Source organism: Podarcis raffonei, chromosome 6, assembly GCF_027172205.1.
Source record: "Podarcis raffonei isolate rPodRaf1 chromosome 6, rPodRaf1.pri, whole genome shotgun sequence".
NCBI classification, from domain to species: domain Eukaryota; kingdom Metazoa; phylum Chordata; class Lepidosauria; order Squamata; family Lacertidae; genus Podarcis; species Podarcis raffonei.
Genome location: NC_070607.1, coordinates 56,522,807 through 56,549,229, shown reverse-complemented (window position 1 = coordinate 56,549,229; position 26,423 = coordinate 56,522,807). Strand labels below are relative to the sequence as shown.

Below are 26,423 nucleotides of genomic sequence, written 5' to 3'. Positions count from 1 at the left end.
ATGCTAACACCCCCTTATGAAAACACACACTATAACTATCATATCTCATACAAGTAAAAGATAAAACAAGTGCTTGCTGGAGATGCAGTTTGCAAGGACCTTGTGTGTGTGTTTTAAAGAGAACTGAATATATGATGATAAGAACCAATGTCAACCTCTACTTCCAAAATATGAGCTTAGCACAAAACATCATTTGCTTTTCCGATCAAATAATAGCGATTGAGATAAAAGTTCTGCAATGCCTTTGAAAAATTGTTTGACCCATTGTTAAGATTCTGATATGTGACTTGGCTGCATGTTGGCGGTGAAAGCAGCACTGTTCAGGGTATATAAGAAGGGACCCTGCTGTGCCAACACTTACCCAGTGTCTTAAGACCAAGGTGCAGCAGTGAAAGAATACACTTTAGAAACTGCTCAGAAGAAAGAAGGCATCATGAAGTGGCTGATCCTTGCCCTGGTGTGCCTTCACCTCTGTGAGGGTGCTGTTGTCAAGTGAGTATGGAACAATGGCATGGTGCAGCCTCTCCAGGTGATTCTTGGCTTCAGTTGTGCTTGGTAGCCGGAAAAAAAGAGCAGCAATGAAGTATGAATGTTTAGCACGATGTGCCTGTAAAGTAATAATGTGCTGTTCATTACTTACTCCTATCTGGGAGTAAGCAATAAGCATTCGGGGCGAGCCTTAATCCCAGATAAACATGCCTAGGACTGCTGCCTAGGATCTTTAAAAACCTATGGACCAAGTTAGTCATAATGACTAGCCTGAGATCCATTGTTTTCTACTGGATTTCAGTAGCAAGCCTATGTCTACAGAACTATGTCCTGAATTCAGTCGTTCTGAGTATAGTAATGATTGTGACAGTTAGCTCATAAAATTTAGATAATGGGTGCCCTCCAGATGTTGTTGGACTTCAACTCCCATCAGTCCTAGCCAGCATGACCAATGGTCATAGATGATGGGACTTGTAGTCCAACAAAATATGGAAAGCACAATGTTGGCTATTCTTGATTTAGATAATAGCACCGATGCTCTTTTATCAAGTTGTTAAGTGAGAAATATAGCTGTAAAGTGCAACACAGAGCATTTTATCATTGAAACTTTATTTTTATAAAAGCCTTTAAAACCACAATATTCTATCCAAAGGCAGAGATTCTCAGTAAGCAACAGAGACCCAGTTTTTTTTTAAACTGAAACCCTTTTTGTTTTGAAATTTTCAAGACATTGGAATCAAATTGACATGACATTTCCTGCAAAGATGCATAGCATTTCCCAATAACTTCTGTGAGAACAAAATGTATATTAAAAAAAAAAAATACTCCTGTAAAACACTTACCTGAAAGTACCGTAAATGCTGCTGAACTCAGTGGGCCGAACTTCTCAGGAGATGTTCACAGGAAGGATTATACTGTTAATGTTCTTTCTTTCATTCATTTGTATTTCACTGCATTATTAGAACTGCATTTATGATGCAAAAAATGGAAGGAAATTAAAGGAAATTTAGAAAATTGGAGTAAATTGAAGCTGTCATTATGGGGCAGAATATCAATGATTAAAATGACAGTATTTACTTTGCAATAAAAATTAAATTAAAAAAGGGGGAAAAAGAATTGCATGTATGATGAATGTATGTTTCCTATGCAGGCCTTTTTCAGTCTCTATTCAATTCACTCCCTACATCAATTGTTTTAATGTATGAGACAAATTATTCATTTAGCTCAGCATTTTTTCTCAAAAGTAGCCAGGCAGATGTCCTTGGTAAGCTCAGGGGAGGCGTGATGGTGACAGCCATCATTTTTCTGTCCTCCTCAGCAAATCAGAGTTATGCTGTAAACACTGAAAAACAACAGAGGAGTTTTGTGGGATCTTAAACACTTTTCATTGTTTTTGCTGCAAGAAGCTAACACAACTACGGTACCTCTCTGGAAATTGTGAATATGGAGATTCCAATCTCAGTGATGCTAGTTAATAGCCATGGAATCTTACTACTCATAGTATGTACAGTATATGGGTAAAAAACTTATTTTCCTTAGAGCTAGGAAGGTCTGATGTATGTGTCTCCACAAGCAATTATTTGGTCCCGCAAGATCACTCTAATTCTGGTAGTGGTAGGAGAAATGTTTTTTAATTATTTAAGTACAGTATATACCGTAGGTATTGGGGTGAGCAGAGAGAGCCAACTAGAGCCTTAATTGCCATGTTAATTGATCCTTCCTTGATTGTCAGGTGTAACATTAATTGATGAACAGCTAGTGGGCAATAACACACACACACACACACACACACACACACACACACACACACACACTGCTCAGATGCTCAGCTGAAGAGGGAGCTGTGTGCTTCTGTGTGTATGTATGTGAGACTGTGAGATGGGCACACCCACTTTTGGCAGCACCCACTGCTGGCACGCAGTCCTAGAACGATGGCTAAGGATGAATGTGGCCTTTGAGCCCAAAACGTTCTGCCATCCCTGCAGTAGATATCATTACCTAAACAGACAAAGCTCAGGAAGGCAAGGGAATCACTGAGAAGGGCAAAGACAGGGTCCAAAATAGTTTAGCTAATACCTTTTTATTGAATCAGCAGCTGTAGGTATTGGTTAAATAACAAGTAAGATGAAAGATAGACAGAGCACTTTTGGGCAGGGAGGGAAGGAGAAATGTGCAATATCGCAGAAGAGAAGTCCAGTGGAAGAACCTGTACAAGTGTCCCTCTTGGCTTTCCATTCCTTGTTAACAACACAGTGCATGAGTTAGTGTGGCCTTTTAAGGTTAGGATGGTGGCAGGTTAGCTTGAACCCTGATGGAATTAGATGGAAGTTAGTGTGCTTGCCTTAGGTATTATATGGTTCAGACCAGAGAATTCCATCAATGGTCTGAAGATATTCCATTGAGCATACTTAATATGCAAAGAGTTTACAGCTGTCTTTTTGACTCTGCATCTAACTCTTCATCCCATACAGAGTTCCCCTGAAAAAGTTCAAGTCCATGCGGGAGGTGATGAAGGAGAAGGGTGTCCTTGAAAAGTTCCTGAAGGACAATCATTATGACCCTGCCAGCAAGTACTTCAACAACTATGCCAGTGGTTATGAACCCCTTGCTAACTACATGGACGTGAGTATACGGTTGGCTAAGAGAAGCTACCAAAATCATAGAAAGAGCAAAACTAGGAAAGAGTAAAGGCTAGGATTTCAACATGTGCTGGATGGAATAAGAAGTCCAGATTTAGCTGAATATCAGTGTTTGAGTCCTAATATGTGACTATTAAAAATCATGGGCATTTAAAGTTTTGTGTATGGAATTGTGGTTCTCTTTGTGCATCACTCTAAATTAAAATATATGGGAGAGCATGAAAAATCAAAAGAAGAAAAATATATAAGAGGAATGTTTTCGGATAGTTATAGTAACGGGTAGTTTTTGCTTCCTTTTGGGGCGGTTGTGCAAAATGTTCTATTGAATGTGCTGGGAATTTATGCAGATATCGATGTGGGGAGGCTATTGTTGATGGCAATGTACTCCTTTCTCTAGATGTCCTATTATGGAGAGATCAGCATTGGAACTCCACCCCAGAACTTCTTGGTTCTCTTTGACACTGGGTCATCCAACCTCTGGGTGCCATCAGTCTATTGCCAGAGTCAGGCTTGCAGTGAGTATCCAATGGTGGCCAAACTTGGCCCTCCAGCCGTTTGGGACTACAACCAGTGGTGGAGCTTCATGTTCTGGCACCGGGGGGGGCGGGGAGAGCAGGCGGGGGCGGGGCTGGCGTGCGTCCTGGAGGCGTGGCACACCGCCTGCAGGGGTGTGGCACCCAGTGGGGGGGCAGCTGCGATGGCACCCCACCAGGATTGCGCTGCTGGGGGCCATGCACTCCCCCCGCACTCCTCTTCCTCAGCCAGTGACGACAACTCCCATAATCCCTAGCTAACAGGACCAGTGGTCAGGGATGATGGGAATTGTAGTCCCAAAACAGCTGGAGGGCCAAAGTTGGCCACCACTGCTCTAAGCAAAACAAAGGTGAAGAATGATTTTTGGGTTTATATTTTGGTGCTGGAACTTTTCTCTCTCGCAGCTGCAGATTCAGGTTTAATGGTGGATGAGAAGAGAGAGTGACACACATGGTATTAAAACCTGGGTTTTGTTGTGATCCTAAAAGTGACACAAGTCTGTTTTTCTTCAATTTCTACCACTAGCAAACCACCCATTGTTCAACCCCAGCCAGTCTTCTACTTATTCCACCAACGACCAGACCTTCTCTTTGCAGTATGGAACTGGGAGCCTCACTGGGCTCTTTGGCTATGATACCGTAACGGTAAGCAGCAGTGCACCCTAAACTGGTTTCAATAGTAGCAACAACAACAACAACAACAACAACAACAACAACATCTGTATGCCACCCATCTGATTGTGTTGCCCCAGCCACTCTGGGTAGTTCCCAACAGAATATTAAAAACTGCTTCTTGCAACAGAAGCAGATAGATAATTTAGTAGCCAGGAAGGAATCCATTCTAACATTCCTAATGCAATGCACTTAGATCACACAGGTAACAAAGTATAGAGACCTTGAGCACAGCCAAAGCTGCAGATGCAGTGGAGGGTGGGTAGAGACCCTCTTGTACAAATATACTTGGAGATCTATTACAGCCAACCTCAACAATCGGTTCTTCAATAGCACTCTGTGAACTTAATGAAAGAGTGTCATTATCAAGAAAGCTGATCCACTGTGGCATCTGACCTATGCAAGGCAAGCCAGTTCAGGAATATGTGCATCCATTTCAGTACTGTTATGAAGTTGCTACTATGCACCAGGCAAGAGGATTTGTGCATAGCCACAGTGACCAGAAAGCAGTTATTCTCAAACCTGTTGTCACTTGTCCTCCCCATGTCCCCTTTCCCCCCAGTTGCATGGCACATAACAGCTTTGTGTGATGCCATTCTGCTATATTTCTTGATGGCACTTGTCCACTTTATAGTGGTGCCACTTTCTCTGTCACGCTGGTATGAGAACTGTTATTTCTACTTTGGAACAAGGAAGCTGGTAATGACATTGCACTAGCGCAGTAACTGCTATTATACTCCATGCATAATACTCATTAGCTCAAGGGATTTACTAGATTAGTCTACTATATTTGTGAAGGTGGTAAAAGAAGAGAGCTAACTGCATTTCTAGGTATTGTTATGAAGTCCCAATGAGCAGAAAATCAAGAGAGGAACGCTTGAAAGTTCAACCATCTCCTCATCTTGATAATGAGGTTTCATTTTCCCAGATATTTTGAGTGACCCAAGTCCATTTAGATCATTTGTTTCTCTGGATAAAAAGTGATTAGTGAATTGTCCTGTAATATCCCCATTGCATATGCTGTGCTTTTCTGGCAGGTTTATTTTTCTCCCATTTGTAATGTGCTTTTTCTGCTTTGTTGTGATGATGACTCTTTCCTACAATTCCCTTCTAGATCCAAGGCATTTCCATCACCAACCAGGAATTTGGCCTGAGCGAGACTGAGCCTGGCACAAACTTCGTCTATGCCCAGTTTGATGGCATCTTGGGCTTGGCTTACCCTGCCATTTCTTCTGGTGGTGCCACCACAGTCATGCAGGGGATGCTCCAGCAGAACCTTCTTGATGCTCCTGTGTTCGGCTTCTACCTGAGCGGGTATGGATGCAAAAAATTCTTTTCTTTTGCATTTGCCTCTATCCCTCTTCTAAGTTTCTCAGGGCACCTTTCAGTAGGGAAGGATGGCTTGGTCTTTTTCCAGTCCATATCACTTTCTTGCTTTGTTCATTCATAAGTACAAATTTTAAAAATCTGCATGAAGATTCATATTTCAATACTTCATATTTAAATACTTATTTTTGAATATATTTTTCCCAACATGCTTTTCTGCATATATTTTCTCACAAAATATGCACATTTGTTTTTTACAATGTGCACTTTAAAAAGCATTCTGATTTGCTTTTTTGTGTCAAAAACATTTATTTGCAAACTTCAGAGAAAGGTGAAATCTGAAGGATATCTTCATTCTGATCCACAGGCCAGTCTGGGAAGGGCAGATCATGTCAGGTCATATTGGAATTCACAACGCAAATTCCTCAGACATCCTTATCTTTCAGGAAAAGTCAATATAAACCAGAAGCTACTCTCCTATTTTGTTGCCATTGCTTTAACCTTGAAGTGTACCTTCCCCCATCAGTGATGGGCAAACTAGACAAAGGAAGAGAAACTCATGGGGAATTATTGACTCACTTCTATCATAAGTTCATTCATTCCTGTTCAACACTATCCAATGACAATCTCCCCTCAGTTGCCATGGTTGGTTCTCTTTGACTACAGCTTTCAGATTCAACAGACAGTTTACTGAGAACTAGTATGGTGTAGTGGCTTGAGTGTTAGACTTGTACCTGGGAAACCAGGGTTCAAATCCCCACTCAGCCATGACACTTACTAGATCACCTTGGGCCAGTCACTGCCTCTCAGCCTGACCTACCTTGTGGGGTTCTTGTGGGAGTTAAATGATGAAGGGGAGAACCATAAATGCCACTTTGAGCTCCTTGGAGAAAAAGGTAGAGTATAAATAAAAATAAATAACCATTTACAACAGTAATGGGATTTTTGAGGCATGTCAAATACAAAATAGTCCTTTGCTATTTTGTACAAATGCTAGGGCTGAGCAACTAGCTTGAGGGAGAATTACTAGCCCAAGGTCCAACACTCTCACTAATATATGCCATTGCCTCTGATGATGGACCTTGGTTGCAAGGTTATAAAGCCACATATCTATAATAGCATTCAATTCAAAGTAACTTAAACATAAAACAAAGGAGATGTTTGCTGCTCTGTGTAAAGCACCTTCCATTTTAGAGTCTCTCCAGGTTGGATCCAGGCTTACAGTTCAGTCCTGGCCATGCCTACTCAGAAGTCCTATTTAATTCTGTGGGGTTTACTCCCTTATAAGTGGGGTTATGACTGCAGCTTTAATCATGCTTAGAGTAGACCCACTTTAGTCTTGTCCCATAAATGGCGAAAGGTCTACTCTTAATTATGACTGATTCCAGATCCAGCTTCCTGTCTTTTTCAGTGAATGTATGTAAATAATGAAGTGTTTTACCTTCTTGTGCATTTGTCCTTCTAGGCAAGAGGGCAACCAGGGTGGTGAACTTGCTTTGGGAGGAGTTGATTCCAGCCTCTACTCTGGTCAGATTGTCTGGACTCCAGTCACCCAAGAAGCTTACTGGCAAATTGCAATCGAAAGGTGAGGCTATTCTCATAGATAATGTCTACTGGGAGCCTGATCAGGCTTCAGTGGAGGCTTGTGGTTGAAAACCTGAACAGTCCTTTGATTTGAGTTTTTGGGCTCTTTAAATCTATTTCCCTTGGACCAGCTGAGTAATTTCCCCCCCATCTTATTTTGCATACCATGAAACATGATCCAAAGAGTAATAATAATAATAATAATAATAATAATAATAATAATAATAATAATTTATTATTTATACCCCGCCCATCTGGCTGGATTTCCCCAGCCACTCTGGGCGGCTTCCAACAGAACACTAAAATACAAATATCCTTTGCTTATGCTGAAAATTATAGTTCAACAATCTGCAAGCATATCTTATTCCATTTATTTCTGGCTCTGGCTCTCTGCAACTTCCAGGACATGGAAAGAAGAGCTGTGATTATTATAGCCCAATTATAAAAACCTAAGACTGCAATCCTGCTTTTGGTTATTATGAAAAGCTCAAAACCATGGCAGCTTTGATGATGCCATGGAAACATCAAAAGGAAGCAAGGAAGCATGACATCCTATGGTCTTGCAGCTCCTCAATGCATCATCTTAATAGGAATATAACTGCTGACAACTTTTTAAACTCTTCCCCTCTAGCTTCTATATTGGCAACCAGATCAGCAACTGGTGCAGCCAGGGATGCCAGGCGATTGTGGATACTGGAACGTCCCTCCTCACTGCTCCACAGCAGGTCTTTGGAGAGCTGATGCAATACATTGGAGCCGAGCAGGACAGCAATGGCGAGGTAGGGGGGGACGCAGCTGTGGATTGGGGGCACGACCACTTAGCACCAGTAAAGATGCTCAGTATCAGCACCCATGAAACTTAGCATGTTCTTGTTTGACCCCACACAGTGGTTACAGTTCAAAGGATCATGCAAGGAGTGTAGACTCAGGGAAATATACTTCTCTTATTTGGCTGGTGGGGTGGGAGTGGGGACAGCGGCAGAGAAAGCCACTCAGGGCGAGGGCGAAGCGAGCTGCCCATAGGGACAGGGAGCACCACAGGGCCTCTGGAGTCTGCCTGCCTCCTCCTACTCAGCCGCCCTGGTGGACTGTTTGGGCAGCGCAGAGCCTGTGCATGCCCAAGCCACCGCATCTTTCCCAGGAGAGACGCATGGCTCGGGTGCGCTACAGGCCCCACAGTGAGTGACACCCGGGGCAGCCCACACCCACCACACCCCACTTCCTCCGCCCATGAGTGGGGAGTGTTACCAGCTGTCAGAAAACTCCTCCATCATCTTCCTGCCACAAACTCCCGCCTTGACTTTGAAGAAACCATTGAAGACCTGCATTTCAGTTTTAACCACCAGGGAAAGGGCGCCTAAGGATCCTCATTTTTTTAGTCAGTGGTGGTAATGTTTGAAGTGCAATAGTGATTGAAATATGCTGCTGCATAGCTCTTACCATACTTCTTCTCCCACAGTATGTGGTCAGCTGCAGCAACGTCCAGAGCATGCCCACCATTACTTTTGTCATCGGTGGAAGCAGTTTCCCTCTGAGCCCCTCAGCCTACGTCCTTCAGGTATGTGAAACCACTGAAAAGCTATTCCCCGTTAGTTAGTTATTTGTTTGTTTGCTTATTTAATAATCCACACCTTCACAAAAAATGTGTTATTTGTTTATTTATTTAATATTCCTAATCCACACCTTCACAAACAAATATCAAGGTGATATACAACATGTAAGAATAAAATCAGCGAAAAGCATTAATGGAAACATAATTAAAGACATCAGTTAATACTGATTGATGGCACCAGGCACTGGAAAAGGTTTCATCCCTTTGCTGGGGGTGTTTCAGTACTTAGGGCTGGTTGTCTCATCCGAAGACTTGCTTCTGGCTAAACTTCCTATGTTGTTTTTCATCTACCTAGGGGAATATGTGATGTAAAGCAGTCTTTAAAAATAACCACTAGGAAACGTGGTTAGTGTCTATGCCAATGTAGTAGGATGCAGGTGTAAAGTGCTTGTACCCTAGAGATGGAGAACATACCTGGACCATTCATTACTGGGATGCTGTTTGTACCCTTCTGACTGCAGAGCAGTGCTCTTGCACCTCTGTGTAGGGTCAGTGTGCAACAGTACTTTACACAGCTGCTAATGCAAGTTTGCACTCTTACAGATACCTTTTTTTAAAAAAAATTTTTTTTTATTAATTTTCCAATAAAAACAGCCAATTAACATATCCATCAAATCATAATCATAATCCGATTATAATCCAATTAAAAACAATAAACTAAAATAAAAAACAACCAAATTACAATCCAAATCATTAATCATTAATTTGTTCTGGGCTTCCCATAGTCTGGACGTCTGAAGTATATCTCCAATCTTACAGGTACCTTTTTAATAAAAGCCAAACATTGTCCAAGAAAATGGCAAAAATCTTGAAATTCAACACTGAGGTGCAAAGTTTGTGTGCTGAAATGTAGTGTTCTCTCATTACTCTGCAGTTTCTTATTTATGCCATGAAGTTGATGACAACTCCTAAGCCAAATAGATTTAACTGTGATTTTTCTTTCACAGAACAACAGCGGCTATTGCAGCATTGGCATCATGCCCACTTACCTGCCATCCCAGAATGGACAGCCTCTGTGGATCCTTGGTGATGTCTTCCTTAGGTCCTACTATTCCGTGTACGATCTGGGCAACAACCAGGTTGGATTTGCGCCAGCAGCATAAACACTCCCAGAAGTCTTTTGTGCTGCTCCAGGCCTTGTCCTGCTTCATTCCACTTGCTTATTCCTTCTGACACATGCTGTAATCCACCAGCCTTCCTTTCTAAGGACTTGGAGGTGTTTCCTCTGCAAAAATTTGAAACCTCTGCTGTGAAAATCCGCAACATGACTGTTGGGCTTCTCTCCAAAGTAATTGCAAGCAAATAAAAATATAATCTAATCATACAAATAACAATTTGAGTTGTATGAGTTCTTGCCTGACTTGCTTGGGGGGAAATGTTATTATTATTATTAAATATTTGAGTGTGTGTGTGTGTGTGTGTGTGTATGTGTGTGTGTGTGTGAGAGAGAGAGAGAGAGAGAGAGAGAGAGAGATTCACAGACACATCATAAACATAAGTAAGATACTTTTAAAAGGAGTAAAACAGTTGAAAATAGGTTTTAAAAATTGTACTGTATTAAACATAATACAAAATTAACACCAAAGGCAGAAACCTTTTCATCCATCTGGAAAAGTCTGGAAAAGCAAAAATGTCTTTAATTATTTCTGGAAAGTATAGCTAGTAGGTACCTATCATTTCTCAGTGGGAATGTTGTTCCAGAGAACAGGGGCAGCCACACTGAAAGCCCTGTTCCTTGTTGCTGGAGAGTGGCAGCATCAGATTTAGGGCAGTGTGGAAAGTCCCCCACATAGGGTGCTAAGCCGAGGGGGTGCAAAATGGAGAAGATCCAAAATTGAGAAGGTCTGTTTGGGGGCCCCCAAATTATTGCCTCACACAGGGCACCATATTACAAATGATTACCAAAGTCCGCCCCTGAGAGTGGGTTTCTGAAACTGCTGACGAAGCATGATGGGGAAAAATGTGACATCTCAATGTTTTCCCTAAAGCTGCAGAATTTTGCATTCCCCTAGGCCCTGAGGAGGGTTACCAAAAATCCTTTATATTTGCATATGTAAACTGCTTTGAGAGGTTGGGTTTTTTTTGGGTGGGGAGGGGGTTTAAATCAAATTTTATGAAATAAATAAATAATTTCACCATCACACTACCCCAGAATTATCCCTCCACTAGGGTCTCCCAGGACACAGAGACCAGCAAAACTGGTAGTGTAACAACAAACTGAGGAGCACTTTTGAAAAGTCCATTGTTAAAGTCAGAATGGAACTTCAGATACTTCCTTTAAAGTCGGTGGGAATAAAACCTTACCCATGTATGATTTTCCCCCCAATGAGCAGATCTGTAACCTGCAGGTAACCTCCTGAGCTAAGCAGAAGCACATCACACAAACCCTCCAAGTGCCCCTATTTTCTAGGGACAGTCCCGGATTTACAGAAGCCGTCCCAGTTTCTAATTTGAACTTGGAATGTCCTGCTTTTCCTTAGGACGTCCCTATTTTCATCGGATAACTGTTGGGGGGGGTATGGAGTTCTGTGACCCGCCAAGCCAAGGAGATAAGTAACTATACATCCTTTAGAAGACATTTCAAGGCAGCCCTGTAGAGGGAAGCTTTTTAATGTTTATTGTTTTGTTATGTTTTTTATATATGTTGGAAGCTGCCTAGAGTGGCTGGGGCAACCCAGTCAGATGGGTGAGGTATAAATAATAAAATTATTATTATTATAGAATAGGACGTTCTTACTTTCATCAAAGAAATGTTGGTGGGTATGCATCACAGGGAGAGTTAATGAGCTCTTCTGGCAAATGTATGGTTCTCCATATTATACTGTTTTGCTGATGACCCAATCTCTGAGCAGTGAAACATGTCAGGGATGCCAACCTTGGATTTGGTTTCCTTGAAATAAAAGTCATTGGAGATTTCGGAGATTTCTATGATATAAGATTTTCACCTAAGTACTGGCTGAGCCTAATAGGGAAGGTTTACAGCAGTAACACTCCAACAGATCCTGCTTGACATCACATTTATAGGGGTCCACTAAGTCTTTCTGCCTCTCTCAGCCCCATTTCCAATACTTCCTAGCTATTCCTACATCCTTTCTGGAATGCTTCTGGGTTTGGGGGCCACCAGGCGGTGCGTTGGAAGATGGCCGACAATAACATCTCTCTGACCCATACGAGGTAATTCAGGGGCTGCTATGGGAAGTAGACAGCCTTCCCTTCCCCACAGGAGGTGGGGGGACCCTGTCTTGCCAGCGGTGTTCACAATGCACCCCCTGATCCGAGAGATGGGGGTGCCGAACACTTGGCACGAGCCCTCGGTGAAGTCAGCTCTTCCTGACACCAATTCCAATCAGCGCGTGCTGGTTGCTTCAGCTCGGAATTATAATTGGAAACATATGATTGGAAATGAAGCTGAAGCACATATATCAAGTAAAGCTCGACGATAAGGCTGCTGAGTAATGGATCTCTGTGACCGGGAGCGATGGATGGATAAGTAAATCTTTTGATGTGTCACCACTAAGAGACTGTATGTTTGGAAGAAAGGGGTGGTGGTGGAGGAAAAACCCTTTCCCCCCCTTATATGATGTGATAAAATAACCCTCCACCCCAGAAAGAAACAAGATCATTGCGTTTTTTAAGAATCATAAGCAGGATTTTAAGAACTGTGTGGGGATGGATTACAACAGGAGAGAAGATTTGAACGGTGAGAAAGTGGAAATTTTTTATGACGCAGTTAAAAAATGGCGTCTCGCCAAGACAGGCTTGCCGGAGAAAGAAGGACGGGGGAGGAGAATCAGGAATGTTGGAAAGAGAAGGAGTGTCGGAATTGAAAGTTTGACCTGACAGAGCCCTCTGACCTATTTGATTTATTTGGCTAGCCTGGAAAAATAAAGGACAGACCGAAGATTAATCTTGTTTATGGAAGCGTTAAACAGAGGCTGTCCTGGACTGATTTAGCTTTTGAAGAGTACAAAACCCACACAGAGACGCCAGCTTTCAGTCTGCTTGTGAGAATCATCAGAGATTGCAAAGAAAGGAATATATGACTACAACAAGATGAGAAAGAAAGCAATAAAGGACTATCCAGATTGAACTGGATAGAACTGATTAATTAATGCAGTAAAATGAGTGATGTCTGGACTTATCCAGAATTTTGGACTCGTGTGGAGCTTGATATATGGGTACCCTCAAAAATTTAAAATTTGGCTGTATAATTCGGAACCAATGTGATTTGAATAATGTGATGTGATTGGCCTGTTAATAAAAATTATTTTTTTTAAAAAAGAGGAATGCTTCTGGGTTCAAAATCACAGTAACAGAAGCTCAGCTAGAAAGCTTATGCAGATTTGGGAAAGTACCACCAGGGCCAAGAGGATACCAACATGGTTAATGGACAGAGTCAATGAAGCTGTTAGAGACAGAAAGGCTTCTTGAGAAAAATGATAGTCTTGTAAGGGGAACAAAATGGAAGACAAACCTTGGCAAAAGAAATAGGAAGCCTATAAGAGATGGGAAAAAAGAGAGGAGCACATTGCTGAAAACATAAAGACCAACAACAAGCATTCTTTAAACACATTAGGAACAAGAAATACAATTAAGGAAATGTCAGACCTTTGGATGAGAAGGGAAAGAAAAGTGTGCTAAAGGAGGAAAATGACACTGCAGAAAGGCCAAATGAATTATTTGCATGTGTCTCCACAGGGAAGTTGTAGGGCAGATAGCCATGCCTGAACTTAGGAAGGGAGGAACTGAGGTAAATAGTGGTGACAACAGATGAAATCCTAGGCCTAATAGATAAATTAATAACTGCCAAGTCTGGATGGTATCCACTCAAGAGTTCCCAAAGAACTCAAGGCAAAATTTCTGAACTCCTTAACTTTTCCCTGACAGCAGTCTCATAGTTGAAGACAACAAAGCAGCCAAAATAACACCAAAAGTGCAAACCAAACCAGGTTCCAAAGCTCTTACTCCAGTAGTTCCCTCCATAGTCTTCCATGTGTATGAGGTAGTTGTCTCCTATATTCTTCTCTGTGCATATATGAAATAAATAGTTGCCAACCTGCATAAAAGGATAAAGGCATAAAGCAGCACATATTTGACAGGTCAGTTTTCCCACTAGGACAAGTGTCCAACTCAGGTATATCAAGAGTAAAGGATAAGTCCATCATCTGAGTGCCAGCACCTGCCAGTCTCCAAAGAGATCAACAGCTCTTCACAACACAGAGTTGTTGGTTAGAATCATTTATTGTCCCTAACAATGCTAGCAAAGGGGGCACTGTATATTAATTGTATATTAATTCTATTTCTGCAAAGACTCCAATACCCCAAGGTGTGCACGATATCACATTGCCACCATAAGTGCAGAAAAGTTAAATTCAACACAAACTGAATGGAACCTCTCTCCTATCCTAATAGAATCATAGAATTGTAGAGTTGGAAGGAACCCCAACTCTAGTCATCTAGTCCAACCCCCTGCAATGCAGGAATCTCAGCTAAAGCACCAATGACAGGTGGCCATTCAACCTCTGCTTAAAAAACTCCAATGGTTTGGATCTTTCTTACAAAATGACACTGCATGCAGGGATGTGCCCTCAATCCCATAAATCCTAGTAGCAAGAATGCAAGCATTTTTGTACTTAGTACAGTGGATATTGGGCTCAGGGAAAAAGTGTGTGTGGTTTGCATGGTGTGTATGTGTTGTGTGTGTGTGTGTGTGTGTGTGTGTGTGTGTGTGCAGCCAGTGAAACCCATATGAACCAGTCTATACTCTATGGTCAGAACAATTGGAGGGTATCTCCTACAGAATATCATGAACTAGATGGTTTCGGGTGTCTTCTATTGGCTGATTGAAAATGATGCGGAAGTAGAGTTTACTTCCTGCCTTTCCCATATGAAATTACCCTTAGGAAAATGTTTTAACTGCTGGAGATGATGACATGGGGCTTCAGGTGTGTAGTGCCTACTGCCTAGCTTCTTTAAATGGGAGCTGCCATAATGACCTGTTGCTGTCTGAAGGACAAGCTGCAGATGCATTCAAAACATGAGGCATCAAGGAGCTTCCCTGTATTAGCTGTTCTACGCTGTGGGTGGCCAGATGCCCTATTTTTAAAAGTTTATAATATTTTTTTTAAAAAATAAAACAAATAAATAGCTGAATCAAGGCAGTGTGCAACCCCCAGAGAACTTCATAAGTTGTTGTTGTTGTTTTAGAAAGAGTGTTTCCACATGGATTTGTAAGGATTTTCCATTTAAAATCCACCTGGAAATGGAATGAGATAGAATTAGCCCCACTCCCTAAGAAACTCGGATGGACCAGATTTTGATGGGCCCATCTATTCTTACCTGCTTCCCCCAAAAATTGAATCTTTTGGAGTTAAGAAAGTGATGGGAAACTGAAGTGGAAAGTGTGGGATATGGATAGCTTGGCACACTGTCCCATAGCCACCCCCCCCCCCAAAAAAATCAGAAAGTGTGTTCAATAAACAGCCAACATTGCCCACTTTTGCAAACAAATTAGCATGAATGCTCAATAAGCGGGTGATCTGTAATTGACGCTAATCTGGAATAGTTTCTCATACTATTCAAGCCATTCTTAAATTTTATCTGTGGGTGAAGAGTTCCCTGAATTCCCTGAATGTGCTGACAATCCCCCTTCAGACCTTCCCACTCAGTGTGGTGGAGAGGGTGGGACTGGCATGCACAGATCTTCCATAGAACAATTTAAAAATGCCTGAATTGAACCACATAAATACGCAAGGTGTGAAAATGTGTTCATGCAACAGAAAACAGCTATTTCAAAACCTCATTAAGTTCTATTAGGGAACTCGAGCTGTTGACAATTACGGTATTATCTTTGACATACTAATCAACTGAAAAACCTAGATATTAAATGTGAACTGATCACAGCTTAGACCCAAACATGACATTAAATATAATGTTAGCAAGCACAGCTTGTCAAAGGCATGGCTCAACATGGCCCAATACCTTAGTGAAGATAACCTGGAGTTACAATATTTGTTTGACTCAGTGTATAAAAACGAAACATATCTAGCCACACTTAAATACCCATCACAGCAGCTTTGATTATCAAATTGTCCTTTATTGTTTCTGAAAAGGGTAGGAACAGATTATAAGGAATTTGGCTTATTAATATCTTATCACTGATTTGTTTTCCGTATTAGCGAAAGTTCGTAGATAATCACTCAATTTTTATTTTTTTTTACAAAAAATGAAGGGCACAAGCTGCATTTAAAACCACTCTAACAAAGGACTTTCTATCACTCGTAAGCAATGGAAAGTGTAGATATTGGGAATGCATGGTACTGGAGGACATCAAGAGTAAACAGATAAGCCAGCAGAGGAGAGTAGCCCTGGGTATAAAAGTAGGGACACAACAGCTGTAACTGCGGAAGGGATTTCTAGATTCTCTAGAATATCACACTGGCCAAGACACAAAACATCATGAAGTGGCTGATCCTGGTACTGGTCTGTCTCCACCTGTCGGAGGGGCTGGAGAGGTGAGTGTCTCAATTAGGGTCTCATTCAGACTTTCTGTTGCACAGGTATGCACTTTAAAGATCCAGGCCTGAGCAGCTTTTTGTCCCTGTGCTTTCCTTATGTTTTATCATTGAAGTGAAGCAAATGGATATACATAGAGACCCAATTGCCATTTGCTCCAATTCAGCTGCAAAACTTGGGTTTCCCCAGAGAAAGTGCAGGGACCCAAAAGCTTGGAGACAGAGCTTTAAATCCCAGACCTGTGACACAAAAGGCAGTCTGGATGAGCCCTGTAGTAATGATCTACATGGAAATATTACTGGAAGCTAAAACAGATCACACATTTTCAGCCAATGACTACCCATGTTCTTATCTTTCCATAGAAAAGTTAAACCCTAGTTTTTCGGGCTTCAGGACTTATTCTTTCTGCCTTGTGCACTCCCTTGCTTTTATTTATTTAATAAAATTTAATACGTTGAATAAAATAAACGATAAAGTAGCACGATGGACTGTTAGCAGTTCCCAGTACCAAAATAGAGGAGGAAGCTGATGAAGAAAGAGGGCATTGGAGAGGTACAGAAGGACCAGCACTGTTGCTTTTGGCTTCCTGAGATCTTTGTGTCCTCTGCAGAGTCATTCTGAAGAAAGGGAAATCCATTCGGGAGAACATGAAGGAGAAAGGAGTGCTGGAGGAATTTCTGAAGAAAAATTACGTTGATCCTGCAGCAAAATACCACTTGAATGAATACAACATTGCTTACGAACCAATAACCAACTACTTGAATGTGAGTATTAAAATAATAAAATATGCATCTTTCTCTCTTCTTCTGCCCATCTTGCCCTTTCACTTTTCAGTCTGTCAAAGGTTATATGGCCTCATAATAGCAGCATAATTGCTCCTGTCAAGACCATTTTCACACCACTGTCTCTGTTCATGATGAATTTGGGGTTGAATAGTGAAAGTGCTTCTCCACTTTTGGAATGATGGAATAAGTGAGCTTGCCCACTTTGTCACCTAGCTGGAGGGTTAGAGGTAACGGAGTATACAACAAAAGCGTAATTCTAATCATGTCACTTGCTAGGGTAGTGTAATGGTTAGAGAGTTCGACTAGGACTCGGGAGACCAGGGTTCAAATCCCCACTCAGTCATGAAGCTTACTGTATGACATTGGGACAATTGCTTTATTTTTATTATGGTGAATGAAGTATGCTGCCTGAAACCCTCTGTCCACTTACCTGAGAATAAGTTGCATCAATCTCTTTCCTTAAAACCACCAGTGTGGTGTAGCGGTTCAGAGCAGTGGACTCGTAATCTGGTGAACTGGGTTCAATTCCCTGCTCCTCCACATGCAGCTGCTGGGTGACCTTGGGCAAGTCACACTTCTCTGAAGTCTCTCAGCCTCACTCACCTCACAGTGTGTTTGTTGTGGGGGAGGAAGGGAAAAGAGATTGTTAGCCGCTTTGAGACTCCTTAGGGTAGTGATAAAGTGGGATATCAAATCCAAACTCTTCTTCTTCTTCTTAACTGAACAGGAAAACAAGCTGCAGAGTGCTTATCTTTCTATGACAACCATTCGGTAGCTGGTGGTTTTCCTTTTTACTATTTTACAAGCTTGAGAGAGAGCCACTGAACAAAAATCTAAGCCTGCATACACCACTGATGAGATTTAACTTAGGTGCGGTTCCAAAATCAGCCCTATGCAGTGAGCAAGCATAGAACTAAAAGCTCCAAGGCACCCCACCAGGTCTAGGTTTCACCAGCCTCTACTGTCTACAAGATACACTAAGGGGGAATTACTGGGGTGAAAACAGCAATGGCTGTGTGTGTGTATCCCTTACTTGAATCTGACAATGTTGTGGTGGTTGGCATCTGTCTGTCTCAAGACGCAATGGGGTGTGCCAATAGGTGTGAAGTCTAACCAGCAATGGGCCTTGTAATTACAGAAGATGATTAAATGATGACATTTTGATTTTGTGTTCTTGCACTCAGCTTGCCACCAACGCACTGTATGATCTCGGACAGTACTATTGCTTACCTCCCATTGTGGGCTAGGATGCATTTTGAAAATGACCTGAGCTGCCATTTCTGCGTGGGAACAATAGTAGAAATGAAGGGGAAATGTTGAAGCTCAGTATTTAAAAATGTGACAAAATCTTTCTTCTTACCAAAATTTTCTCCTTGGACAGTCCTTCTACTTTGGACAGATCAGCATTGGGACTCCACCACAGGACTTCCTTGTTGTGATGGATACTGGCTCCTCCAATCTCTGGGTACCATCTGTGTACTGTAGTACAGCAGCCTGTGGTGAGTACTAACATCCAGCTGCAGAGAAATTTGTTTCTATGAACTTATTAGCCAATTTGGCTTGTTTTCTTTTTTTAAAAAGCCAAACTTATCTCTTGTACTATTTTTAATGGGAATGGAAAAACTGTATATTATAGTGATATTTTAGAGATGGCTGATCCTTCTTTTTCCTCCTTTAGTTCAAAATCTTTATAACTTTCAGCACTGACATTCTGACATAAAATAACAATAGAATGTGCCAATGTATTAAAGAACATGACTCAGTTAGGAAGTGTTCATGATATTGTGCTTTTGGTTTTGTTTTGCTTTACTCTAGAAAACCACAATAGATTTAATCCCAGTGCATCTTCTACATACTACAACAATGGACAGACCTATACTCTCTACTATGGGAGTGGTGACTTGACCGTCATGCTAGGCTATGATACTGTGCAGGTAAGTGACCATTGCATCACACATTCACCCACCTTAAACTTTGTGGCATTCTAGGAATCATCAAACATTGGTCAATCAAAGAAAAAGCGGTCTGTTCGGAACCCAGCATTGCAACCAGAATTTACTTCACAAGCTAAGAAAGAAGGGGACCAAGCAAAGCTTAAGATGGAAGCTTGTGGCCCAGATATTGCTGGCTGTGTGCCACTACTGCAATAGGCAGAAATGAGGGTTTGCTTGGTTGTTTTGCACACCACTTTCTACATAATGGGTACTTTGCTGTGGTGGACAAGTAGTTTGAACCTGATGACTGCCGAAGCTGTTTTAACATCTGTGGCAGAAAACTCAAAAGGTCATTTTATGATCCCACCCTTTTTATTCATTCCTTTACAAATTAACCAGGTCTAGTGTAAGGAGAACTTCATAAGCTTTCCCAGTGAGGCATTGCAAATTATGTTTGTTTAGCTCACAGTCTCATTGCCTCTTTGTTTTGCATTATTCCTAAAAATGGCATGTGTTACCTATTCTTACTATTGATAATTTGATTTATTCAAGCTCAAAATCATTGCTGTGCCTCCGATTGCGGATGAAACCCATTTTTCCTTCTGTTCCTCCCAGGTCCAGAATATTGTCATTCAAAACCAGGAGTTTGGCCTGAGTGAGAATGAACCTGCCACTCCCTTCTACTATGCCAATTTTGATGGGATTTTGGGCATGGCTTATCCTGCCTTAGCTGTAGGGGGGTCATACACAGCCATGCAGTCAATGATGAGGCAGGGGCAGCTCTCTGAACCCATCTTCAGCTTCTATTTCTCACGGTGAGATACAAAAATCTGTAAGTTTGTCAGGAGGCATTCAGAAGATCGATCTCATAGATGTTAATCTGGAATAACTAAATTACAACTCCCTGTAGTTTTCTTACTGCTCCTTAAAACCATGAATATCATTCAGAGTTGAGATGGATATCCCAGCCATTTAAAAATATTTCATTTGGGGAGGGTTGCAACACATGCTAAGGTTTAATTTCCTCACAAAGGAACATAGGAAGCTGTCTTAGTATAAGAGTCTGGCCTTTACTCCACCTGACGGTAGCTAGCCGGGATTTCAGACAGGGAGTCTTTCACAGCCCTACCTGAAGATGCTGGCTATTGAACTTGTGACCTTCTGTCCACAAAGCAGATGCTCTGGTAGTGAGTTATGGCCCTTCGCCATTAGCAGATCCTTCCTCAAAGACCCCTAGAAAGACAGATGCTCTACCAATAAGATGTAGCCTTTCTGCCTACAGTAAGAGTTTATGCATACGATCCCCAAATGACTATCAAGTCCCCTATTTGCCCTAACACACTTTAGCCATCCTTTTGGCTTAGAAAATGGAGCGGTGAAAGGATGGGTTTTCTCCCTCCTTTGAATGTATGCTTATCAATCAAGAGAGAATCTGATCTTGGGAGGGGTGAGAGGAACCCTGTGGTCATTCAGGATTTGTCAAACTGAAGTAGTGTGTGCCCAATTGTTTGTTCCCATGTTCCCTGCTTTTATGTATGCAAATATAGACCTTGAAGACATTCATAAAGCTAGCCTTGACTTGTTTTGTCCATTTCCCCACTCAACAGCCAACCAACTGTTCAGTATGGAGGTGAATTGATCTTAGGAGGTGTTGACACTCAACTGTACTCAGGAGAAATTGCCTGGGCACCCGTCACTCGTGAGCTTTACTGGCAGATTGGTATTGAGGAGTAAGTGATATTCATAATTCTCATTTCATCTATAGCTAATCATGGTTTTTTGCTTTGATTTCCCATTGCCATGTCTCTATCCAGATGATAACAAAAGGTCTCCAGCCTCTTTGAATGTGCAGCATTTCTACAAAGGGGAATAGTCTTATTCTTGTTTGCTACTTTAAAATGTGTGTGTGTGTGTGTGTCTGCATGCTAGTATGTCAAGAGGTGGGTGTGTTTGTGTGCTCCAGCACTGGAAATGAACCTTCAAAAACCAGGAGGATAGCGATCCATTCAAAGTTAGGCACTTTAAAGTTCTATTAATTTCAATGGGAGAGTTATGCAAAACAAAGAAAATAATTCTAAGAAGGAGCAATAGATAACAAAATGGTGTTCATTGCTGCAAGCATGAGGATATCCTTGCTGAAGTGTAGTAGTTTGTTTTTTTAGCAAACAAATGCTGCCTGAAAGCTGCTGACAGGTGTGCTTGAGAAGCTCTCTGTTTCTAAAAGACTGCCAAATGAAGGCAGCATGGGAAAATGAGATGAGTCACTCATCACTTGTCACCAGGGAATAGTGAGATTCGCACCACAATATTTTGTGCAGCACTTTCAGTCATAATGGATGGACCAGCTAATAAAAGGAAACAAGGTGCTCTTCCCAGCACCTTGAATGCTGCAAAAATACAGGATTCCAGCAACTTAGGTTGGCAAGCCTATGATGCTGCTTTACACTACGGCAGCTTCTTTGGTCCATTTTGTCTAGCGTTGCCTAAATCTGCCTTTGCCAGCCTGATGCTCTCCAGACGCTTTTGGTCTACAACTTCCATCAGCCACAGTGGCTGGGGCAAATAAGACTCATAGCCCAATACATCTGAAGAGCACCAGGTTGGCAAAGGCTGTTCTGCATGGATTAGTAGCAGCTCTCCAGCATCTCAGAGGTCTTTCCCATCACCTTTTTAACAGGACGTGTGTGGCAAATCCCTGGGTATTACCATTTTGTCTGCACCCCCCATATTACAAGTTTTTCCAACAGAAGCTTCTTCTTTTACTCAAAGCATAGTAGATTCCCAAATTTTGGGATGTCTCAGATTTGGTTTTCACATTTGAAAGTGGGAAACAGCATGGCGTTGAAAACTGCATTTTACTTTCCAGGAAAGATTGATCTGGAGTAAGTAAACCTCTTTGGGTTATAGTTTATGTGGCTATGTATGTGTTTCCATGGCCATAATAGCTGTCTTTGGGTTGTATCCAACTAAACTCTACTCAGAGAAAATCCATTTAAATTAATGGACCTACATTGGTCATGCTATTTTCAATAGGTCTGCTCTGAGTAGGACTAGCATTGGCCACAACCCTTTCTAGCTATAGATGAAGACTCCTCCATCTTAAATATGAGAAGGTCTTTGTGTTTCTCCTATTGCCTGCTTTGTTCTTTGTTGCTAACGTTGTCCTTGCAACATTCTTTGCTTTTATCTCTATAGGTTTGCCATCGGTGATGAGGCTACCGGCTGGTGCAGTGAAGGCTGCCAAGGAATTGTAGACACTGGCACTTGCCAGCTAACTATCCCTCAGCAGTACATTGGGACATTCCTGCAGGCTATAGGAGCTGAACAATACAATGGAGAGGTAGGTGGAGCAGGAAAATTCCTGCAGCTCACTCTTCATCACAGGGGAACAGGCTCCATCTGAAATCTTGCACCTAGGATGCTACAGCCAGGTTAAGTACAAGAGATGTGTGCTCCTAGATGAGAGATGTGTGCTCCTAGATGAACACAGAGGCATTGTCCTCACTGCTATGGTAAAGAGAATGCTGGATTAGAAGACGGGTCTCAGCCTGATCCAGCAGGATAATTCTGATGTTGCTTGTTTATTATGTATTTGGTATTTCCATTTGTATTTTATTTATGTTAGAATTTGTTGCCATACTGTTCTTGCTTAAAACAAAAACCCAAAAACCCTCACGGCAGCTTACATAAAAATAGTCAAGTTCAGATAAATTTTTTCAAAAAAGGCTTAAAAACAAGGGGACTCTAAAAGGTGTCTGTTCTCTGTATGTGACTGGAATAAATCAAGTTTATGTCATCTGTCAGTCTATTTTCTAGTGCGGATTGAGTCTGACCAATCTATGGCCTGGTGTGCTCACTGAGTAAACCTTCTGTTTGTCTTCTTTCACAGTATGTGGTGAACTGCAACAATGTCCAGAACATGCCCACCATCACCTTTGTCATTAACGGAGTCCAGTTCCCACTGCCTCCCTCTGCCTATATCTCTGAAGTAAGTGTACAACATTGCTTAATGGCACATACCGCATTTTTCACTCTATAGGACGCACCGGACCCTAGGAGGGGGAGAACGGGGGGGGGGGAATCTCCCCCTTTCTGAGCAGCGCCCCTTCAGTGAAGCGGTAGGAGAAACGGAGCCCCTTCCATTTCTCCTCCCGCTTCGCTGAAGGGGCACTGTGCAGAGAGGGAAAACTGCACAGCGCCTCTCCAGCGAAGCAAAGCCTGGAGAGCAAGAGTGATCGGTGTGCACCGACCCCTCTCGCTCTCCAGGCTTCAGACGGCTATCTGCAAGCCTTCGAAGCACGGCAGGAACTCCTGCTGCGCTCCGAAGGCTTGCAGATAGCTGCCTGAAGCCCCCGGAGCACAGTGGGAGTTCCCTGCACTCTGGGGGCTTCAGGCGGCTTCAGTGAAAGCAACACGAAGCCTCCGGAGCGCTGGGGGAGCTCTCCCTCTGCACTTCAGAGGCCTCGCGTTGCTATCGTTGAAGCCAAGGAGCCTGCATTCACCTCATAGGACGCATACACGTTTCCCCTTCATTTTTGGAGGGGGAAAAGTGCATCCTATAGAGCAAAAAATACGGTATTTTACACTAAGGCACTTAAGCGTTAGAGAGTATCTAGATATTGTACCAATGCTCTTGATAACACAGCCTTTGCTTTATGAAAAGATAGCATTGGTGGCATTTCACATCATTTTTTCTGATCCTTATTTTGGGGACCTTGCATGGGTCTCTCTTTGCCATCTTATTTGTTTCCCTACATTTGTAAATGCAAAGATCTTTTCATAGACTAGTCTGCTCTGGATTTTATCTCTAGAAGCAAGACTTGTTGTACCTACAAATGAGTGGTGGGGAATCCTTTAATTTTGTCACTTCTGCCAGAGTACGGATGGTGCTTGCTGCTTTGGCATCCCTATTGATCATGTGTGTATTACAGTCAGTTCTAAGCTTGCACATGTGGGTGGTCAGAGACTCAGAATTAGAGCACATGTATTATGGATCTAACTCTCATAGCTACCATATGAGCTATGCACTTGCAAACAATCTCTAGGAAGTATATTCACAACTATATAGTTATAGCAAGTGGATGAGCAGCCACATTTCTAACTTGCAATCTAATCTGGACATGATTTCGTACACCTTTTTCAAAGGCTTTATCACATTTTCTTCCAGCAGAGATGGAACTTATAACACATTTTCTTTTATTTCACAGAGCAATGGATACTGCATAGCTGGAATTGAGACCACATACTTGGCTTCCTCAAATGGGCAGCCCCTATGGATCCTCGGTGATGTCTTCCTTAAGGAATATTATTCTGTCTTTGACATGGCTAATAACAGGGTGGGCTTTGCACCATCGGCTTAGACAGCACAAAGGCCATTCCCTTTTTAGCCTACTGCTACTGTTCTCTTGGACTCAAAAGAAGCATATTAAATTATGTTTGAAGGAACATTGCGGTTTCTGGATTTTCTGTAGGCTGCCTGTCCCGGTTTGTATGTCATCAGTTCTCTTGGGAGCCATTGAAATGGGGAGATAAGCTCCAATTTGCCAGATTGTAGCCTCCTCCTCCCCAACACAACTGCACTCTGCCCTGGAAGAAGCATACAGTAGTAGCCCTCTGGCAGGCTGGAAGGAGCCAGGTTTGAATAGGGACGACCCTCCCTGTGCACTTTCCTTGCTATTGCAAGCACTGAGTGCTTGTGAGAAACTGAATTAGATCACCTAAGCAATCTTAAGCAAAAAGATACATTTTAAATACTTGATTGAATGTCAGAACGAAGGGGCCAAGCTGGAATGTTAACTGCAAGAGAGTTCCACTATTCCACCCCAAAGGCCCTGTCTTGTGTGCTCATCAACCTATCTGGTTTTCACAGGCAAGCACACAAACAGCAGATCTTATATTATGGGTTGGGACATAACTAACCAGACTCAAAACTATTTAGGCACTTTGAATTGGGCCAAGAAACATACTGGCAGCCAGTGTAATTGGCACATAATCAATGTCACATATTCACACCTTCAGGCTCCTGCTAGCATGCTGGAGGCCGAGAGGTTTTTTTAAAGGTAAAGGTAAAGGTACCCCTGCCCGTATGGGCCAGTCGTGTCCGACTCTAGGGTTGTGCGCCCATCTCACTCTATAGGCCGGGGGCCAGCGCTGTCCGGAGACACTTCCGGGTCACGTGGCCAGCGTGACATCGCTGTTCTGGTGAGCCAGAGCCGCACACGGAAACGCCGTTTACCTTCCCGCCAGTAAGCGGTCCCTATTTATCTACTTGCACCCGGGGGTGCTTTCGAACTGCTAGGTTGGCAGGCGCTGGGACCGAGCAACGGGAGCGCACCCCGCCGCGGGGATTCGAACCGCTGACCTTTCGATCGGCAAGCCCTAGGCGCTGAGGCTTTTACCCACAGCGCCACCCGCGTCTTTTTTACCAGCTGAAATTTCCGAACTGTCTCCAGAAGCAGCCCCATGTAAATAGCATAGTAGTAACCCAGCCTGAACTAACACATGGTGACCAAGGCCAGGTCATGTATCTCCAGAGTGGGCTGCAGCTGGTGTTCAAGACCGAAATGACAGAATGCACTGCAGAGAACTGCCACTACCGATGCCTCTACTGACAGTGGCAAGTCCAGGAGCACTCTCAAGCTGCAAACTCAAAACTTCAGAGGTGGTGGAATCCAGATCAGTGGGAAGAGAAAAAAGCCTCTGATCTGAATTGTCAGCTATTTGTGAAAGAAAAATACTAGGCTTAAGGACAAATGATGGGATCAACATTTAGCTTGGCCCTCAGATGGCTTTAAAAACGATTTGTTGTTGTTGTTGTTTAGTCGTTTAGTCGTGTCCGACTCTTTGTGACCCCATGGACCAGAGCACGCCAGGCACTTCTGTCTTCCACTGCCTCCCGCAGTTTGGTCAGACTCATGTTTGTAGCTTCGAAGACACTATCCAACCATCTCGTCCTCTGTCGTCCCCATCTCCTTGTGCCCTCCATCTTTCCCAACATCAGGCTCTTTTCCAGGGAGTCTTCTCTTCTCATGAGGTGGCCAAAGTATTGGAGTCTCAGCTTCAGGATCTGTCCTTCCAGTGAGCACTCAGGGCTGATTTCCTTTTAAAAACGATTAGTCAATCTCAATTATCAGTTTCACCACATATGATAATCTGACCCAGAACACTGAATATGTCTCCAATAAAGTTAGTTTATATATGTGGGTGACATTTTAAAGATGATGAATACCACCCATAAACGATTTAGATTGAATGTTTCCTCACCTTCCATGAAATTATCTTCAGCGTTTCCTCTTTCCAGACATTCCATTCTCTGAATGATATAAGGCATCTGC

At 42.5% G+C, this 26,423-nt stretch overlaps 2 protein-coding genes across 2 annotated transcripts; both read left to right on the top strand.

Moving 5' to 3' along the window:
- Positions 1-344: 344 nt before the first annotated feature.
- Positions 345-10,189, top strand: LOC128416053 (gastricsin-like). The gene is made up of 9 exons (XM_053393121.1): positions 345-492; positions 2,961-3,111; positions 3,526-3,643; positions 4,188-4,306; positions 5,448-5,647; positions 7,125-7,244; positions 7,875-8,022; positions 8,703-8,801; positions 9,803-10,189. The coding sequence occupies exons 1-9, from the start codon at positions 434-436 to the stop codon at positions 9,956-9,958; spliced, it is 1,170 nt and encodes a 389-aa protein (XP_053249096.1). The 5' UTR covers positions 345-433; the 3' UTR covers positions 9,959-10,189.
- A 6,081-nt stretch (positions 10,190-16,270) lies between these two features.
- On the top strand, positions 16,271-24,996 carry LOC128416055 (pepsin B-like). Its single transcript, XM_053393123.1, has 9 exons — positions 16,271-16,369; positions 16,981-17,134; positions 18,537-18,654; positions 18,971-19,089; positions 19,705-19,904; positions 20,697-20,819; positions 22,285-22,429; positions 22,979-23,077; positions 24,297-24,996. Exons 1-9 carry the CDS (start codon positions 16,314-16,316, stop codon positions 24,447-24,449), a joined length of 1,167 nt encoding a protein of 388 aa, XP_053249098.1. The 5' UTR covers positions 16,271-16,313; the 3' UTR covers positions 24,450-24,996.
- Positions 24,997-26,423: the final 1,427 nt, after the last annotated feature.

What these genes read in the sequence shown, in the direction of transcription:
- LOC128416053 (XM_053393121.1), top strand. Translation starts at nt 434, where the DNA reads ATGAAGTGGCTGATCCTTGCCCTGGTGTGCCTTCACCTCTGTGAGGGT. An exon ending in TTGCCAGAGTCAGGCTTGCA is followed by an intron (nt 3,644 to 4,187) that starts GTGAGTATCCAA and finishes TTCTACCACTAG; the next exon opens with CAAACCACCCATTGTTCAAC. An exon ending in AGCAGGACAGCAATGGCGAG is followed by an intron (nt 8,023 to 8,702) that starts GTAGGGGGGGAC and finishes CTTCTCCCACAG; the next exon opens with TATGTGGTCAGCTGCAGCAA.
- LOC128416055 (XM_053393123.1), top strand. Translation starts at nt 16,314, where the DNA reads ATGAAGTGGCTGATCCTGGTACTGGTCTGTCTCCACCTGTCGGAGGGG. An exon ending in CAATAACCAACTACTTGAAT is followed by an intron (nt 17,135 to 18,536) that starts GTGAGTATTAAA and finishes CTCCTTGGACAG; the next exon opens with TCCTTCTACTTTGGACAGAT. An exon ending in CCTCTGCCTATATCTCTGAA is followed by an intron (nt 23,078 to 24,296) that starts GTAAGTGTACAA and finishes TTTATTTCACAG; the next exon opens with AGCAATGGATACTGCATAGC.